Source organism: Neltuma alba, unplaced genomic scaffold (assembly GCF_004799145.2).
Source record: "Neltuma alba isolate B1F8T4 unplaced genomic scaffold, ASM479914v2 tig00012051_pilon, whole genome shotgun sequence".
Lineage (NCBI taxonomy): Eukaryota > Viridiplantae > Streptophyta > Magnoliopsida > Fabales > Fabaceae > Neltuma > Neltuma alba.
The window spans coordinates 396,280-417,251 of record NW_021636615.1 but is presented as its reverse complement, the minus strand read 5'-3'; the positions used below and the strand labels follow the sequence as shown (position 1 = coordinate 417,251).

Here is a 20,972-nt window from a genome sequence, read left to right as displayed (position 1 = left end):
ATGAGCAATGCTTTATTTGCAAAGAATAAGATAGGATTTGTTGACGGAACAATTTCGATGCCTGCTGCTGACTCACCGACATTGCACCATTGGATGCGTTGCAACGCCATGGTGAAAGGATGGCTTAAAAGTGCCATGAATAAAGAGCTACGAAGCAGCGTCAGATATGCCATGACAGCACGGGAGATATGGATAGACCTTGAAGAGAGGTTTGGTAAGGGTAGTGCACCAAGAGCCTATGAGTTACGGCATGCAATTGCACACATGCGGCAAGAGAATCAATCTGTGCCCACATTCTTTACCAAACTAAAAGGCTACTGGGATGAGATTGATTCCATAGCACCATGGCCGAAGTGCACATGCGGAGGATGCAAGTGTGATCTGCAGAAACAACTAATGGAATGAAGGAGAAGGATCATCTCTATGATTTTCTAATGGCTTTAGAGGAGAGGTATGCAACGATCAAGACGCAGATACTCAGCATGAACCCTTTGCCAAGGCTTGGGGTGGCATACCATGTAGTGGCTGAAGACGAGCAGCAGAAGCAGATCTCGGCCATCACCAAAACAACTTCTGAAGCGACAGCTTTTCAAGTGAAAAGTGATCGTGTAGACCGTAAAAAGGATCATCCAAGGTGCAACCACTGCAATAAACTTGGACATACAGAGGACAAATGTTATGACCTTGTTGGATATCCAAGTGATTGGAAAAAGACAAGGAGAGATCGACGAGATAAACGTGCCACACCAAAGGCAGCACAAGTGCATGGCGAAGCAAACGGAAGCCCGATCCCCGGTCTCACGTGTGATCAATATGACAAGTTGATGCAATATTTAAGCTTAGACCCTAAGGAAGGGAAGGTAACTCAACCAACGGCAAACATGTCAGGTAATTTCTTAACTAATGAGTAGTGGATAATAGACACAGGAGCTTCGGTCCACATCACCAATAATAGAACACACTTGACGGCGCTACAAAAGGCGTGCTCACCGCCTGTAAAGATACCTGACAGACAAGCAATTCTAGTCAATGGGATAGGGAGTGTTGTACTCTCACCACAAATGAAAATAGATGATGTTTTATATATTCCAGATTTCAAGTGCTGCTTATTTTCTATTAGTAGATTTACTAGAGATTTCAATTGTGTCGTGGCATTTCATGCTGACTTTTGTGTGATTCAGGACTTGAGTTCAAGGAACCTGATTGGAGTGGGTAAATGCAGAGATGGCTTGTATTATTTAACACTGCTATAGCAAGGGGGAACGGTGTTGGCAGTACATGGAAGTGACACACAAGATCTATGGCATTCAAGATTGGGTCATGCATCTTTAAACAAGTTGAAGCAGATTCCTTTTTGTTTTCAATTTTTTAAGAATAAATCTGATATGGGTCATTGTGATTCATGTATTCGCGCTAAACAAACTCGTTTGCCATTTGGCACTAGTTCAATAAAATCTACTTCTTGTTTTGATTTAATCCATTGTGATATTTGGGGCGGTTACAGAACTCTATCGATATCTGGCGATCATTATTTTCTGACAATTGTAGATGACTTTAGCAGAGGTGTTTGGGTATATCTCTTGAAGAACAAATCCGATGTTCCCTATTATTTGCAGCGCTTCATCAATATGGTTGCTACCCAATTTGATAAACAAATTAAACAGATACGGGCAGACAATGGCCTCGAATTTCAATCGACTACTATGATGAACTTCTATGCCGAACGAGGAATAATACTACAGACTACATGTGTACACACACCGCAGTAGAACGGTGTCGTAGAGCAAAAGCACCGACATATTTTAGAAATTGCAAGGGCTTTGAGATTTCAAGCCCACCTTCCAGTAGAGTTTTGGGGTGAGTGCGTATTAACTGTTGTCTACATCATCAACTGTTTGCCTTCTAAAGTTCTCAATGGCAAAACACCATACGAAGTCCTCTTTCAACAAAAACCATTATACAACCACATGAGAGTGTTTGGTTGTCTCGCGTACACAAGGCATCCAGTGCAACGTGACAAAATGGATGAGCGAGGCCTTGCTTGTATCTTCGTTGGCTATCCATCTGGTAAGAAAGGGTACCTGTTCTATGATCTTTCTACACAGAAGAAGCTTGTCTCCCGTGACGTCATCTTTGTTGAAAGGGAATTTCCCTTTGCCAAGTCGGCACCACCTACCATGCGAGTACATTCTAAACCTCCCATCATTAATGACTCACACGATACTTCAATTCCACAACCCACTCTGACTATACAGCAACATGACGAAGAACACACACGAGACGCACCTGTAGACGATGGTTCTGCCACATAGCCTTCAGGTGATACCGTTACTCAACCTCGTCATAGTCAACATGCTCACACCCAGCCACGTCACCTTGAAGACTATGCCATAGATCTCCCTCCTTCCGTCGTTCCCCCCGATCAGCCATCTTGCAATACCACTTCACCACGTTCCCCGGTAAAGTATCCTATCACTCAGTTCATTAATTATGATCAGTTCTCTCCTTCATACAAAGCTTTCTTGGCGGCCATCGCAGCGCACGATGAGCCCAAAACTTTCTTTGAAGCATGCAGACATGCTCACTGGCAAGCTGCCATGAAGAAAGAGATTGCAGCTCTTGAAGCCAATGGCACTTGGGAGTTGGTGCCTCTCCCTCCTAACAAACATGTTATTGATTCCAAGTAGGTTTTCAAAATCAAGTATCTACCCTGCGGAAAAATCGAACGTTACAAGGCCCGACTGGTTGCCCGCGGTTTTACACAAATTCCTGGTGTTGACTTTCATGAAACTTTCGCGCCAGTAGCAAAGCTTGTTACTGTCCGTTGTCTTCTTGCTATCGCTGCTAAACGCAATTGGCTTATCTGTCAACTAGACGTCAACAACGCTTTCCTTCATGGCGATCTCGATGAAGAAGTATACATGCGCATTCCTCAAGGGTTCGCTCGTGAGGGGGAGACACGAGTATGCAAGATGAAGAAATCCCTTTATGGCTTGCGTCAGGCTTCACGTAATTGGTATCATAAGTTCACTCAAGCATTGCTTCGTATTGGTTACAAACAAAGTAAAGCAGATCACTCACTGTTTGTCTTCCGAACTACAACGTCCTATGTTGCATGCTTAATATACGTGGATGATGTATTGCTAACTGGAGATGATAAGAGTAAGATAGAAGAGACAAAGCAGTATCTAGACAAAAGATTTAGCATTAAAGATTTGGGAAAACTAAAGTTTTTCTTAGGAATCGAAGTGGCACACTCTCCACAAGGCATTGCTCTCAGTCAACGAAAGTACACGCTAGACATTTTAAAGGAAACAAGCATGATGAATTGTAGACCGAGTGCTTTTCCGATGGAGCAGCATTGCAAACTACAAAATGATGAGAGAGAACCTGAGGTAGATGCAGGACGGTACAAAAGGTTAGTTGGAAAGTTGCAATACTTGACAGTAACACGACCAGACATAGTCTAAGCTGTGAACACCTTGAGGCAATTCACAGCCTCACCTAGACACTCGCACATGGTAGCGATGGAGAGAGTGCTGAGATACTTAAAGTGCACCCCAGGGCAAGGCATCATCCTCAGATCGGAGGGAAATTTAGAACTTCAGGCATATTGCGATGCAGACTGGGCAGGATGTCCATTAACTCGTTGATCGTGTAGTGGTTATTTTATGTCATTAGGAGGCTCACCTGTATCTTGGAGGTCAAAGAAACAAAATGTTGTGGCAAGATCGTCGGCCGAGGCAGAGTACAGAGCGATGGCATGCACAGTGAGTGAAGTAGTATGGTTACGGTGGCTACTTAAAGAGTTGCAGGCAACACAAAACAGAGCAACGCCGCTTTATTGTGACAATCAAGCAGCGCTACATATAGCCATGAATCCGGTCTTCCACGAGCGAACCAAGCATGTGGAAATGGATTGCTATTTTGTACGAGAAAGATACCAATCGGGGGAGATAATTCCACGTAAGATATGGACAAGAGATCAGCTAGCGGACATGTTTACCAAGGCACTTGGAAAGGATAGACTCAAGCTACTCTTGGGCAAGTTGGGCATCACGAATCTACATGCACCAACTTGAGGGGGAGTGTAAGAATCTGTTGAGAGATATTCGGAGAGATATTCGAATAAGTTAGAATCCGTTGAGAGATATTTGAATATGCAATGATTTAATGTATATGGGATATGAGAGAGAAAGAATCGGTCAAAGATATGATTTGTATAGATAGGATAGATAGTGGCCCATGTCCGCTGTGTATATATATACATAGACGAATGAGAAACAAATATACAATTTCAATCACTAAATCTTTTAAGATACGATTCAATTCGTGAACCTTTAACTCACGTGATGACTCAATCTCTCTCTTTTTTTTTTTCACTTTTTATACTACTATTCTTCATTAAGTTATGAGTCATCCATAGGACAAAAATAGCTTTCAAGTTAGTTCCATTTGGAATTTCTTTTTTCATAAAATTTAAAGAAAAGAAGCAACGATAGGAGTGGATGGATGTTGCAAAGACGAATAGAAGTGACAATCCCATCTCTTTCGCCATCACAATCACCTCTCAACATAGAGTGAAGATCAAGGCTAAGAGACTGAGTGATAAAGACGAGCTAAAAATTTAAAAATTGAGTTACACTAAGTTATAATAGAGAGACTGGGTTATAAGTAAGTTGAAAGATGAGAGGAATAAAAGACTGAATTTTCCAAAATTTTTTTAATACTCACGGCTCATTCACAAATACTTTCTATGAACTTTACATTATATATTGACATAATAATATTGATTAATGAAATTATCTAAATGAAATTGATTTCATTGTTACCAAGGAATTTTTATTAATAATATGTTGACGAAGATTATTGATTTTTTTCACAGTAAATTGGACGTGTCTTCTCAAATAAAATTTTCAATTCTGAAAATCCATAGAATTAACAATAAAGTTATTTCAATTTGAAGAAATAAAATTACCAACCTCATTGAATCACTCTTACCTCGCCCGAATAAATTGTAATAATCTACCTCACTCAAGATTTTTACAATAGATTTCTCATCGACAACATTCATAATACAACTCGCAAGTTATATAGATGCCAACATCGCTATTGCGTGCAGGATCATGTACCAACGAATTGAAAGTACAGAATTTCAGACCCCAAACAAATTAAAAAGCCAAAAAATCTTGAAACCAACCCGATAACATCAGTACATTTTTTAGACTGTTTTTTTTCTTGCGTACTCTTTTTGGTTTTAGAAGTTCGTGCATCTTTTTCGGGAGAAAATTAAAGGGTTTTCTACATTATGCAAAATTTAAGAGGGTTAAGATGCACTTAACATCTCAAAATATTTTTGAAATTGCATTCATTACCCTAAAATATTTAATGGTATAATTTTGTCCCTAAAATGGCACTCCAATTTTTAATATAAAACCCAATTGATTGATTTCAAAATATTAAAAAAATTTAAAAAATCACGTTATTATAATATATGTAACATAATCTCTTTGAAATACTTATGGGAATTGTTATATTATGCTACCTCTCGTCTTAAATATAAGATATAATCTATAATGTAAATTACACTACGGGCTAAATCTTATATTTAGGACTGAAGGTAGTATATCAACTTATAAGCCAAACAAATTAGTTTGGCGAAGAATGATAAATATAATATTTTAAAAAAAATTATTTAACTTTTTTAATATTTTAAAACTAGTTAACTAAATCTTATATTAACAATAAAGTGTTTAAAAAGCTAACTGAAACTTAACTGCGGTTAATATTTTACTGTTCGTCTTCACTAAAAAATATTTTACTGCTCATCATCATCAGAACAAAAAATCTCACTGCACCTTAACGCAAATTTAAAGAATAATTAAGTTTCATTATTTATACATATGTTTGCTGATCAAAATTAATGTTAACGTTAACACTGATTCTTTATCAATAACAATAAAGATGATTAATGAAAAAGTATTGGAATATAGATTTAAAATGCTAAGCGTATCAAATGCTGCAGATATAAAATTAAGACTTATTATATAAAACTTTCCTAAATTTAAAACCATGTACAAATAACTTCCTTGAACTTTAAAACTTAATATTAAACCCAAATTCTATGCAAATAAGCCCAAACTAATAAATTTTATACCATTTAAACTTTATTATTGTATGCATATAACCTCTTAAACTTTAAGTTACATGTAAATAAATTCTTTAAATTTTAAGTCATCTGCAAATAAAATAATAATGAATGAAACAATTAGTATGAAAATAACCTACATAAATGCAAAAGCTTGGAAATATTTATTGTAAATTTTAGAGGTTAGAGAGGTTATTTACTTAACATAAAATTCCGGGAGTTCATACAAGTTAGCCTAATAATTTTAACAATGTATATTTACTTATTTATATTTTAATAAATTTATAATAATATTTTAAAAAATATTGCATCCGAACCATCTATTATTTTATCTAATGATGGAAGCTTTTCAGTCTTGATCAAAATAATGGATACTTCAGTTGTATTAAAATATAAATAAATATGCATCGTTAAAATATTTTAATAATAATTTTATAAAATATTACATTTAAACTATCTATTTTTTAAATCTAAATTATTCTAAGAAGATAAAGAGAAAGAGGATTTGAGAGGATTCTAGCCCGATGAGTCCAAGTCAACCTAACTATTGTGGTCCTTGTTAAAAATTATTTATTTAAATCTGAAAGTATATTCTTTTTGATTTATTAGTTGAAGGGTTAAAAGATTAATTTTCTCTAAAAATAACAAACTAAAACATATTAAATTGGTACAGCTCAATTTTACCCTGAACTACTCAGATTTGAAGTCAAAAGTTATTTTATGCGTAGCAGATGGGGTGTAGAAAATCACACAGCTTTTACTATTGGGAAACTCATAAAAAAAGACTGTGAAATTAGAAAAATTCCACACGAACCGGTTCATAAAAATTATTATAAAAATCACTATTATTGTGAAAATTCACACTAATATTGTCATGAGTCCCAATTTATAATTTTTCTAATTTCATGATTTTTTTTTTTTTTGTGATTTTTCCTTCAGTATTAGCCAATAGATCTTAATTTGTTTGGTTTGAAATTCTGAATACGTACAATTTGTGGGTGCATTGGCCAACACGCAGTACTGATGTGACCATTCATGTCAAGTTCCATCATAACTATGACTGACTTCGGGTCAGAGTAAAAATCTCGGCATCACATTTCATACCGTTAACGTTGATGAATTCCTATCGGGTGGCTACCACGGGTTGACTCATGCGAACCAATATTGAAGTCACAGGGTAACGCCCCAAGAAGTCTTGGGTGTGTGGAGGTTAAGTTGCTCTATTATCAGTCACCTTTTAAATTCATCACTTTTAAAATTGCCGAAAAAAATTTTAATCTCAAAATTAAATGACACTGTAAAATAAATCTTATGTTTAGAATAAAAAAAATTAATATTTTAAAGTAATTTTTGTAGCACTCAACATCCTAAAATTTAGGATGTTTGTTGCAACTAAAAAATTTTTTTAAGGGCAAAGTTGTAATAAAAATTACATCCAAATGCTACGTGCTATTAAAAAAATATTTTAAAATGTCATGCGTATTAAAAATTATTTGAAGATACTCACTCTCATTAAAAAAATATTTTAAAATGTTGGATTAATTTGAAATTAGAAATTTCTTTGACATTTTTTAAAAGTTGAGAGTCGAAAAGGTGACTAAAAAAAGAACAAATTAACGTCCACATACTCAAGATTTCTAGTCACGTTATCCTATGCCTTGAGTATTGGTTCACACGAGTCAATATATGCATGCAGAACCCACCCCACCTCCATAGTTGGCCCTCTAGAAAGTTATAGAAATTAAAATAAAAAAAAAGACTGCTCGATCTCTCCACAATGGAGAGATTAAGGGTATGTGAAAACCTAGTAATCTGATTTAGTCTGGTGTAATACGAAGTAGTATAATCCAGGTCAAACAAATAATGTGATAAAATCATATTAGATTGGACCAAACTAGTTAGTCAGACTAAATTAAGTGGTTAGACTATCTAGACTGCTCCGATTTGGTCTAAGTGATTTTTTTAAAATAATATTTTATAATTTAAATTCTTTTTGTTGTTGTTTAATATTGTTGGAGATTCTTATGGATTTATAACCAATTGGTAAGACCATCTAGATTGAGAGGGTTGGTGGACCAAATCCAATCCAACCTGATGTCATGTTATTATCGGACCGAACCCAATCATGTGCTGCCAAACCTAACCAAACCAAAAATTATACTAGATTTACCAAAAATTATACTAGATTTTGGGTTGGGTTCCAGTTTAATCCGTCTATTATGCAAAGACGCCCTAGGACAGACCAAAAGGCAAACAACGTGTATAAGAGAGTCAAGTTATTACGTACAAAATGCTGGAGATGCAAATTAAGAGGGCAATCAATGGCATTATATTCAATTACGAAAAAATGGCCATATATAATATCCCAAACCAAGACCCCATGATATGAGGAAAAATTGACGCAAACTACCGACTCACTGCAACAAGTATTAAAGATATTAAGCACTTGGACATTTTTTTCATCATTCATTCATATACTCTTATGAGAAAATTGATCATTTATTCCTTATCGTTTTCATTTAGATGCAATCCTTTAAGTCTTAATTATTTAATCCATTGATTCCTATGCTTTCTGAAAATATCTAGAGTTATAACGAAAGTATAAAGAGCTGACAGACTAAATGACAACTATTGATTGATAAAGTATAACATTGATTGATAATCGAATTACAACTATATGGGGTAAATTGTTGATTATATTTTTCGTAGTATATTTGTTTAAGCAGTAATGTCATCCATTTCTACATTATTATTTGAAAAAGTTATATTATGCTAGCAAATAAAATACTGGAGGATAACCCATGGATCGCTCTTACGATTAATCGTACTTCCAGGATGATGTTGAACTAAATTTTTTTGGGAAAATTAATCTTATTTCTTTAACTTTTAATTTATTTATAATTTAATTCCTTAATTATGACTAGATACGATTCAATTCGTGAACCTTTAACTCACGTTATGACTCAATCTCTCTTCTTTTTTTTTCCACTTTTTATATTACTATTCTTCATTATGAGTCATCCATAGGACAAAAATAGCTTTCAAGTTAGTTCCATTTGGAATTTCTTTTTCATAAAATTTAAAGAAAAGAAGCAACGATAGGAGTGGATGGATGTTCCAAAGACGAATAGAAGTGACAATCCCATCTCTTTCGCCATCACAATCACCTCTCAACATAGAGTGAAGATCAAGGCCAAGAGACTGAGTGATAAAGACGAGCTAAAAATTTAAAAATTGAGTTACACTAAGTTATAATAGAGAGACTGAGTTATAAATAAGTTGAAGATGAGAGGAATAAAAGACTGAATTTTCCAAATTTGTTTTAAATACTCACGGCTCATTCACAAATATATGAACCAATATAGTATAAATATATAAATGAATTCGAATAAACTATTCATTTTGCTCCTTCAAATATTATGACTTCTTTATTTATGGCGATTAACTCTAAGTAACTAAACTCAACGCAGCCACTTAATAAAAAATTATCAAATACATAATAAAAAATTTCACCTTTTCTAATCTTAGTAAAATAGTACATTCGGTCCTTAATATAATAGTTCGTTTAATTTTTATTTTGGTCCTAAATATAATACTTCAATTCACTTGGTCTTTTATATATATTTATTCTTTTTTTTTCAAAATAATTCTTGTAATAATGGTAGTTCTAGTTAATACACTTAATTAGCAAGGATATTTTATAAAAGATGACACATATTTATTATAGATAACTAACTTAACTGATTTTCTTAATATACTCAAATTAGTCAACTAGCTCTTATATCATCAATCAATTATATTCTTGAAAACTTGTAATACCCGGTTTGTTTTAAAAACGGGTCGGATATAACATCAAGACATCTGAATATATTTAATTGATGAGATTTGAATAATATTGTGATTGGGATTTATGTATATTGAATTAAATGAGTTGTATCATTATTAAATGGGATTTCAATTTGAGGGTCAAATGAATAAATTAATGATTAATTTTGAGTTTGAATAATATCTTAATTGGGATTTGAATATATTGAATTAAATAGAAAACATCATAATTAAATAGTACGTTAATTGGGGGCTTAAATAGAGAAATAAATAAATAATTTTAAATTTTTATATGGTCTTCTTAATTTTCTAATCTCTAATTCAAATCTCATTTGAATAAATAAAAAAAATTACACTTCTATAAAAAGTGAATATAATTTTGAGCTGCCTTAGATAATACAATTTATTATCATTTAAATTTTAATCAAATATTTTAATCTGTGCATCGCACGGAGAAGAAATCTCCAATTAAGGATCAAAAGAAGTAAAATACTACTATATCTCAAATATATCTCATTTAACCATAGATTATGTATTTATATATTATTTTTTGCCAAAGATTTAAAATTTAGTTTTTTATTTTATTTTATATATATATTTGCTGAATTTTATTTTATATATTATATGGCCGTAATTAAGTTGATTTGAAATTTGATTGTATAATTTATCATTTTAATGCTAAGTATGATTTTTAACAATAACAGTTTTGTTTATTATTTATTTTTGACATATGCTGATAAATTAAATTAATTAAAATTCTAATTTTTTCATTAAAGTAAACGTTTAATTTTATATTTAGATGTGTGTGAAAGATCATATGCCTCCAGAACATTCGCATGTTCCCTCAATTTACAAAGATAAATTGTATTTTCCCTCCACAAATTTCAATTCCCTCGCTTTAAGGCCTTTTCTCCGGTTGTTATCAGTGATGAGTATAGGACCCGGGGCAAAAACCCTCTGCCAGGATTTTTCCTCTCCGTCGACGGTGCGGCGCAACGGCTACCTCTGGTGAGGGCGAATAATTTATTCGCCAAGAGAGGCTCGGCCGGGGAGCTTTTATTAGTTTCCCTTCTCTCTTTTGTGAGAGATCTCCGAGGCGAGGAGCGGGCGCGATGGAGGCGTCTTTTCCCTGGTGTGAACTAGGTTCGGGTTTGCGTCTTGCATTGGTGGGTGTGTTGGTTTGTGCTTGCGTGGGTTTAGAGGATGGAAGGGGCGTTTGGGAAGCAGGGACGAGATCTGGGAAGGAACCGGTGAGGTTTGGACTTCAAGGAAAATATGAAGAGAGGGGAAGGAACCGGTGAGGTTTGGACTTCAAGAAACTTTGGATATTGTGTTGATGATAGAAGAACAGGGGAGACCGAGACATTGGCATTCAGATTTACTGATCTCTCCAATTCTCACTCTCTTATTTGAGTTGTTAACTTCCTGATGATCCGTTCCTCCTTTGCATCTCAAGAAGTTGGACGGAAATAGTAGAAGCAGAAGGAGCCGACATTCCCTTTCCCTGCCATTTGCCAAAGAAACAACAACCCAGGCAAGAGATACAGTAAGGATATGCTGTACAGCTTCAGGTTTGATTCTATTTTTCCACCTTGTATGCTTGATTGAATTTCAGAAACCAATGACCTGCTATTCTTTCTATTTTGGGACCCAAATTATTTGCGATTCGATTACTTGTGCTCAGAAATCTGAAAATGGAGAAGAAGACGAATTGGCATAAAACATCGCAGTTTTGAATCGCAATTTTGAATCTTCGTTCTCCCTAGATTATTCATTGCAATATTAGGGAAATTTTTAACCTTGAAATAGGGGAATCAACTTTTGAACTTGATTCTGATTTATAAATCAAAACGACAACCACTTGCTCCAATTGCTGACGTCCAATTTTTCTGAATCATTTTCTTGCTCCTGTTTGCTCCTCTTGTTTTTTCTTGGTTTATGTTCATAATGGATGTTTGCTTTTGAACTAACAGGCTCGGAAATGTATAGATTTTGGTGTAAAACTGTAAATTTTAGGATCAAAATTAATCAGTGTATATATTTTATTGTTCATTATTTTTGCCGACAACGGCGAAGAAAGAAGCTGATGTTTGGTGCCTGTTGAAGCAAGTGGTTTCAGGACTGCTGAAAAGGGTTCCTGGAGGTTCATAGGTGAGTGAATTTATTGTAGTTTAATTTTTTTTATTCTCTTACTATTTTGATTTGGCGCATCAGGTTTCCTGAATGACATTCAAGTATAATAATCTGACAACTCAAATAGCTTACATAAACTTTAACCCATGCCCCTCTATTTTATATTATGATGCTCATTCTGTTTTGACTTAAAAGCACAATGGATGATGTTAGAGAAGATAAAAAAACATGGGATTGAATAGAACCTGTAAAAAATTCTGCCTCTGTTCTTCAGCATATTATTAACGGTATAAAAATGGTACTTCTCAGAATTTTTTGTATGTTTTAAAGGATGAGAACACTAAATTAAAAATCTATTGTTTTTGAACTATCAGACTTTGCCAAGCTAGTTTTTTCTTTATAAAGAGGAAAGTGAAATGGATTGTACATAAATCTTATAAGAAGGGCATTGGAAACTATGATACTAATGAAAATTTGGTCTATTGGATTTTAATAAAATGTTTTATAGGTGAAGGTTAAGTTGATACAATTATATATATTTTATTTTTATAATTTTTCTATTGATGTAAAAAATATGATATTTTGTGTCTTATTTTGTTTCTATTTCTATCTATTCCTTTCTCTCAATACTCATGAGTATTGCTTATCTTTGCACATGTGCACTTTAATTTTGCAAAATAGTTAGCCATGAATAAGATTGATTTATGCTTGTTATTCTATTTTTTGAGTACTGCTTACAAGGGGATAAGCAGTTTTGGAAAGAAGTTAATCATGAATAAGGTTGATATTTATGCTTGTTATTTTATTTCTCGAAGATTGCTTTCAAGGGAAAAAGTAATTAGTTTATTCTTGTCCATTGAAACATTAAGTATTGCTTCATGTATATTTCGTATGGATTTTATATATTATAATGTTTGTGATTTTTATTTATTCATTAGCTAATTTATGGCTTAATTTGTTTCTCCACAGTGACATTCAATTTGCTGTGACCTGAGCTCCAACCACTTGTGAACCCAAACAATGGTTCTAGATAGTTTAACAATTTAGGAGATTTAATATTTGTTGGGATTATTTTTATTGATGTATTTATCTTTCGATTGTATAATTTTTGTACTCTCTTTAATGAAATTAAATTATTTTTATGATTGTAAAAAATTATGTGAATATTGTATTTGATATATTATTAATATTAATGGTTAATTCTCTCATATGGCATCTATAGTGATTTTAATTTAGTTATTCATTATTTTCTTTTAATATTTATTAAAACAATGTATATTTTAAATTTAACAATTTATATATTTTTTACAATCTAGTCGCTGCTGAAAGTAAATTTAACAATTTAATTCATGATTTATATATTAAAAACATTTAGCAGTGACTTATTGTCGCCGCTAAAAGTATATATTTGGTGGCGACTTAATTTTTAGTGGCAATAATTTTTTGTTTTAGCAGCGACACAACTATACTTTTTGTGGCAACTTTTTTTGTTGCCGCTGATAAATATTAGCGACAGCTACTATGGCAATGACTTGGTGGCGACTTTTTGTCATCGCTGAAAACTTTCAGCGGTGACATTTTGACTTTCAGTGTAATTTTTGTTGCTGCTAAAAGTCAATTTTTTTATAGTGTAAGAAACCTCACGAAGTTATGTATGTGTGCAATATAACGAGGCGCATACTGATACTTGGGAACCCTTAGATTCCATGAAGTAGGTTAAAAAAAAAAAAAAAAGAGTCACAGTACTTAGTGATCATAAATTCTTTCCTCAAACTTCAATGATTCTTCTATTTATTTATAGTTTTTCTGAGCAACTAGTGGCTAGATATACAAGATTTAGATACTACATATTATCCTAATTAGTTGTCAGCTGAAGCATTAAATGTACTGTCAGAACAGTAACACAACAGTCATGAATATCTTTGAGTATAAGATACTCGTAGATAAGCATAACGTGCATATATGCTCTTGAATATTGTTTAATTACTAGTAAGTGAATAGCTAATTTAGTGAACCAAAGTTTCACCTTAGAGAAACAACATTAATTAAATTCGAAATGTAAACAAGTATCTATCTATCTAGCAGACGGAGTACTAAAGTTTGAATCTAATGGCAAATTAGCAATCATATCCAAGGAACTGCTTGAATTGGTGTTTTGATCGGTCCCTTCCATTCTTATCTCCATTGCCAAACATTCCCTTAGATCACTACTACTTGGCTCGTATCAGGCCTCTGAATTGCTAGTGGTGCGGTACATGACTTGGCTATCTCAAGAAATGTCCAAGCAGATTCAATACTGTATTGTCCCTGTAACCTTGGATCAACAGTGGACTGGATATCCTTGCTTCCAAGTTTAGGGGTGACCCATTCATGTAGAAGAATGAAAGTATTGTTTGGTTGTCCTTTTGCTGCTGGCTTTCCAGTCACCAGTTCCAGCAGAATTATTCCAGAACTATAAACATCACTCCCTTTGGTAAGGTTTCCAAAATTTCGAAATCCGTTATTATTACAAGGCAAAATTGAAAAAAAACAATTGTTAGATAGATCTCAAAATATATCTTTCCATTTAATATTTTTGTATTCAATCATATACATCCAAATTGAGTTTGAAAAATTCAAAACGAATTTCAGTGAGAACTTTCTTCCCTTTTAGAGTTCTTTAATTTCTAAATAAAACTTCAATTTGTAATCATCGTCTATATATAATTCATACAGTTAAAAAACAGAAAATTGATGTATTAAAATCTGGTTCATTAATTGTACTCCTATTTAAATTAGTGTTCATTTACAGTTCCCCTTTAATGGACTGATTTTCTTATCTGCAATCTTAAACTAATCTTGTGAGTTTTCTTAACTGACGAGATATAAACAAAACAACATTGCAACAGATGGAGTCAATTATATGGATTATACTATGCCAATATGCTGATGAGAAAATATGTATTCCATAAATAAGAATACTCATTGAGGATCAAGGTAACCAAGTGTTCTAGCAAGGCGAGTGGCGATGTGACTATCAATATCATTTGCAAAAGCTCTAGATAATCCGAAGTCAGTGATTTTAGCCTCCATATTCTTGTCCAGCAAAATGTTGGAGGCCTTAAGGTCTCTATGTACAATTGCAGGTTTACAATCATTATGCAAATAATCCAGTCCTGCAACTCAATTCGTTATATGTATCACCAAGGTAATTGTTGGAGAAAGAATGAACCCAAATTCCAGTTTGAATATTAATAATCTCAATTCATAAAGAATGACATTATTTTTAGCCATTTGAAAAAGAAATTGTTACTAAATGTAATTTATTTATTTTATATACAATTAACTAGAATATTGTTCGCTGAATAGCTTAACCGCAAGCGGACGGGTCGCAAGTAATATAAAACGTATCGTTCCCTCAGAGATTAGGGCAAAATGAGTTAAAAATCATAATTGTGTTCTTGATTAGGTGAAGTGCAACGAAAGTTGTAAAAGAGTTTGTGAAATGAGATTAGGAAAACAATGATTTAAATTAATATGAAATCAACTTGACTTTAAGACAAATAAGGGTCTAGGGTTGTTTTTCACTAAAATACTTCATAAAACTTGATTAATCACTTCTCAAATAGTAGTTAACAATAAGTTCAGTTAACCAGGGTATGCAGAATTGATTAGGCTTTCTCAAGTCAAAACCAAATTTTGCAATCTCAATAAAACATAGCAATCTTTTGCATTTGTTTAAAAAGGTTGCTCTTTGAAAACCAAAACCCCTTTTTAGGCTATGCTAGGTCAATAGATATATTTCTATTCTATCAACAAATCTTCCCCATTTAATAAGATAAATTTCTGAACTAGCACGTTTTCACTAAAGTTCACAGATTAATTTAACTTTCTCAAGCTTCAATCAATTAACTAACCAATCCACAATGATAGCCAGTCACAAGGAAGCAATAAGATCAAGGTAAAAAAACAAAACTTTATCATTAACATTAAAGAGAGAATTTAAACAAGTCTTAATCCATACAATAGATCAAAATAACCCTAGGTTGACTATTCTAGCTACACATGTTTAGCAAAGAGCCACAACTATCAGAATAGTTCCTAGCCATTACAGAAACAAGAAGAGGAGAAGAAGAAAACCAAGAAAAAAAAATTAGGAAGAAGCTTTCAATCTCTTGTAACTTTGATGCCCAATGATCCGAAGCTTCAAAACCTCTAAACCCTTCCAGAGCCAGCCTCCAAATGAGCCCCAAAGTTGAAGTATCTCTAAAAACCACCAGTCTTTCTGCATATATGCCCTAATTTTTAAGTTACATAACAAAATGCACAGCTACGAGAAGGCAGGCGTTGCGGTGGATATGGACAAGCGCCACAACACCTTACACCGAATGGGAGCTCCTTGTAAGTGGACTGGCATCGTGGCATGAAATATCCTTTCTTTATCCCCTTAGAGTATGCATTTAGAAGTGTCATGGTTCAAGTAATTCACAAAATAAGCCCGTAAATTGAACTTTGTAATTGGTTCTTAGGTTACTGTTTATTGGTCAAATTCCAGATTTTTCATCCAATTTTGAGCAGTCATAACTCTTACTACACAGATTCATTTTAAGTGATCTACCACATGCTTTTAAGCTCAGGATGTGTACTTTAATCATACCAAATTTCATGCCCTAACTCATTCATTTGATAGGTCAAATAGGAGCTAGAAGCTAACTGCTTTAGGACCTACGTTTTATCCGTTAAACCATTCTTACTTTAATTCTCACTTCATTCGAACATGCAACAACTAGCCTTATGAATTCCCATTCATTCATATAATTTGAGCTGCATGCCATTACATTATACATCAAACATTACATCATATTTCATACTTGACATATCCATAATTAATTACATAATTAGCGACATCAATCATTACATTAAAACGCATGTAAATTCTCCACTTTCTTTGCTTCCATCTTTTTGCCCTTTTTCATGTATGCCTTCTCTTTATCATTTAACCTGCTATGATTAGTTAAGGGAGGGTGAGATTCAGGAGAATCTCAGTAGCAAACAATAACCACCCAAACATACATGGCAAGCTTGGCATTCATAACATGCTTGCAACTTAAAATTTCTATAACATAGTGACATGTTTAGAAATCATCATGCATTAACCATAAAACACACAGGCCTATGAAACATTTCAAGCATATTAACAATCACAATGCATGAGTTCATAAAACCATATAAACACAGAACATGTCATACACGCAAGCAAATACCAAGCACATAAGAGTAGGGTAAAGTTTGCTACCTTGTATCTTTAAACTTTCTCTTGTTCTTCAACTTGCTCCCTAAGCTTCCCAGCTATCTAGTTTTTAGCCAATCACATCCAAACCTTCTCTTGGATGTCTCAAGGTCCTAATCACAGCCATAAGGTTCAATTACTCATTAGGACCAAGAATTACATAATATGGAAGACTTGTGTCCTTACACTTAATCCTTTTTTTTCTTAATTTATAATGTAGTGTTCTAGCTTTGTAAAAATTGTTTCCTTAGGCCAATCCTACAAAATTTTGTCCAAGAAATCCAAATATGAGCTTAGATTCATCAAGATCCAGTTCCTTCCCCTGGTCCTAGGCCAAAATTGAAATCTACCACTTAATTTTCAGTTTTGATTCCAATGCTCCCAACTTCATTCTTTCATCTTATCCCTACATAATTTTTTATTTTAAACACATTAGAAGCATCAAAATCATCAAAATCACATCCTAGGCATAAGAACCAGGTCTAGCTGAAACATTTTCTCAAGTTAGACAATCATGAAATTCAACTAATTTCAGTATAAAACCACTTGATTTGTGTTCCTTTCAAGCTGTTGGACATTATTTTGATATCAATTTCATCTCCCCTCACACTTAACAATTTCGTGCAGCATGCTCCCTAAGGGTTTCAAGCTCCCAAAAATTATTAAAATCCATAACAAAGCTCAATAACAACAAGGGTAGTGAAAACTACATCAAAAACCATGAACATATCTTGTTTTAGAGCTTAATCTTGCATGAGACCACTTGGCCTTTTTTTCTCCCCCTTCTTTCTCTCCCTAGAAACTATTTTCCTAAAGCTTCCCCAAGGTTTCCATGAGATTGGACGAAAATGAGGGGTGGGGAATGTAATATCCCAAATTTTATGGATTTGAGTAAAACATGATGAAAAAGAAATTTTTAGAGGAATTATCGAGATTAAGACCTTTAGAATATGGTCTAAATAATTATATAGTTAATTTCAAGAATTTAAGACCTATTTTCCTGGAATATTCAAGAAAAATAGTTAGAGGATAATTTTTGAGCTGAGATTTTTAGGATAATTATTTTATGGACTAAAGAAGCTAATAGAAGAAGAAAATTCATATAAAATATCCAGGTTTGACTTCTGGAATTATTTGATTTTCCTAAAAAATAGAGAAGGATCAAATTGAAAGAAAATAAAGACCAAAGGGCATGATGGTCATTTCACATCCCTGGTCCCTTTTAATCTGCCAAAAACGCCTCCTCCCTTCTCATTCTCCTTTGCTACCGACTTGAATAGAAGGAGAAGGAACATAGAAAGCTTGAAAGGGCGAGAGGAAGACGAGCGACCACGAGGAAGAATCAGAGGTGTTTTCTTTGCATGTAAGCATGCTTTTCTGATTAAGGTGAGTCCTTCAGGCTTTCGTCTATCCTTGTTTTCTTTGATTGGGGCTTTATGGGAGTGGAAGAAATAAATGAAAATCCTGTCCTAGGGAGAAAAATTCAAGAATCGCATGAAAGCGTTGACCGAAGCATAGATTTGGAGTTGTGTGAGAGTAGTCCTGTACTTTTATGCTACTGTTTATGTTCATTTTTTTTTCTGGTACCTGATTGCCGAAACAGGGGATGGGTGATTCAGGGGGTTAGCTTCAGACCTTTCTTTACTTGGGTATAAGGCTGAATATTGATGAAATTGAAGACAGGTTTTATGACCCACGTATATAGGAAATTGCTCTTGGGTTGATTCTATTTTAATGATATTCTCGAAGACGTCTTTGAACTAATACCTTCATTGTTTTACGCGGATGGCACGGGTTCCATACTTGAAAGGTGAATGAATAGGAATAGTATGATTATAAAGATTAAATAATGTTATAGGATATTTTGGAGGAAAGGCAGTGAGGTTTAATGGGGGGGAAAGGGAGATGTAAGAGATATATGTGTGTGTTTGTGTGTGGGTGTTTGGTTGTTGTCCATTTCAAATATGGAAAAATTTTCTAGATCTGCTTAAGAATGTGGAGTGAAATATAGGAAGGAAAGAGAGATGATTAAACCTCAGTGTGGACATATTAAAATATTTTTGGAAGCATGGGATGCTGTCCAAAATTGTTTAAAGTGTGAAGATAGATATTGAAATTTGAAAAAAAAAAAAGAGTTTATAGATTAGCAAGGTTGCTGAATTATTTTTGGGAGACTAGGAATAAATTATATATATAAATATTAATCTGCCCTTGCCCATATAATTTATAGGATTTGATATTTGTTCAAGTCCATCAAGAAGAGAGCCAAGGAAGAAGCAGGGGGAAGCTAGTGCGGAAGAAAAAGTAAAAGGTAGTAACTCTTTTCCTTTAATGTGATTATGCATTGATTGCCACATGCTTGGATGTGCCTTTATACTGATTGTGCATGAGAACATGTAAGTTGCCTTTGCATGATAATAATTGTCATGACAATATGCGCTGGTTTCCATTTATTTTGGAATGTGGGCGCAATAGATAGCAATTGGCTATATGGGTGTATGGTGTATGTGCATCATTGATTATATTTGGATGCAAGGTGTTGTTCTCTTTGGCCTGTGTAGCATGTTGTTTGTGATCTTGTATGATTACATGAAGGAAATTTGTTACTACTGAGATTCTTTAGAATCTCACCCCTTCTTCCATGTAATACAGCAAGAGCAAGTACTCCTAAGGGCAAGGGAGTAGTGATCGGTGGAGTTTGAAGGTGCAGGAAGTTGGCGATCTTTTGTATATATATTTTGCTTAAAATGCATCTTATTTTAAAGTGAAGATATATTGTATATCTATTTTGGTATGTAAATATTCCTCCATAAGGAGGTGGCTAAGGGCAGATAAACCATGGTAACTACTATTGAAGGAAATGATCAATATTTTGATATATAGTTATTATTTTGTCTAAAATTATATGTATCTGTATATGTAACTCATTGTACGAGCCTACGGCTAGAATATTGAATGTTAGATCCTATTGGCTATAATTGATTTGATATGGGATCCAAAAGGTTGGATGGAAAAAGAATGGGTTCGATGGTTGAATACGAACTATGGGTCTTAGACGGTTTTTACTGTTTTTGTAAAAAGGTTAAATTGAGTACTCAAACCACTAGACAGGTTACTTTGAAAGTGAATTTTGAAGGGTTTAAAACTTTTCAGAAAATCTCATTCTTTAAACAGGATCACACTTTGTATGTGGGAACAAAAAAAAATTGTCTTCCTAAGAATTGAAACCTAGCTTTTAATGATTCGAGATTGAATAGAATAACTCTATTGGTGTATAAGGGATAGTCGTGACAGGGAAGGGGTATTTATAGAAAACAAGACTGAATCTGGGCCGTTGATCTTAAAAATGTGTGGCTTGATCTAGACTGTCCATTTTCTCTTTTAATCTTGTGGTGACAAGTGTCCGATGACATCATGCTTATCTCATCATGATGACGTCATGCTTACATCGTCAATCCTCATGCTTTTAATCCAACCATACATGTGGCTTGCATCTGACCGTACAGGTGTCTTGCATCCAGCCGTACACGTAATACATTCTTTTCCCATCTAATCATACACTTGTTTTCTTCATATTCCTTCATCATTAAGGGATTA

The 20,972-nt window shown here is 33.8% G+C and overlaps 1 protein-coding gene and 1 long non-coding RNA gene across 2 annotated transcripts; both read left to right on the top strand.

The window, feature by feature from the left end:
* On the top strand, positions 1 to 405 carry LOC114721632 (uncharacterized). The gene has a single exon (XM_028907492.1). The coding sequence runs from the start codon at positions 1 to 3 to the stop codon at positions 403 to 405; it is 405 nt and encodes a 134-aa protein (XP_028763325.1).
* Positions 406 to 18,546: 18,141 nt separating this feature from the next.
* LOC114721615 (uncharacterized) lies at positions 18,547 to 20,283 on the top strand. The gene is made up of 3 exons (XR_003738100.1): positions 18,547 to 18,761; positions 19,606 to 19,686; positions 20,028 to 20,283. It is a non-coding gene; the product is annotated as an uncharacterized LOC114721615 (long non-coding RNA).
* The last annotated feature ends 689 nt before the right edge of the window (positions 20,284 to 20,972 follow it).

Coding starts and splice junctions, on each gene's coding strand:
- LOC114721632 (XM_028907492.1), top strand. CDS start 1: ATGAGCAATGCTTTATTTGCAAAGAATAAGATAGGATTTGTTGACGGA.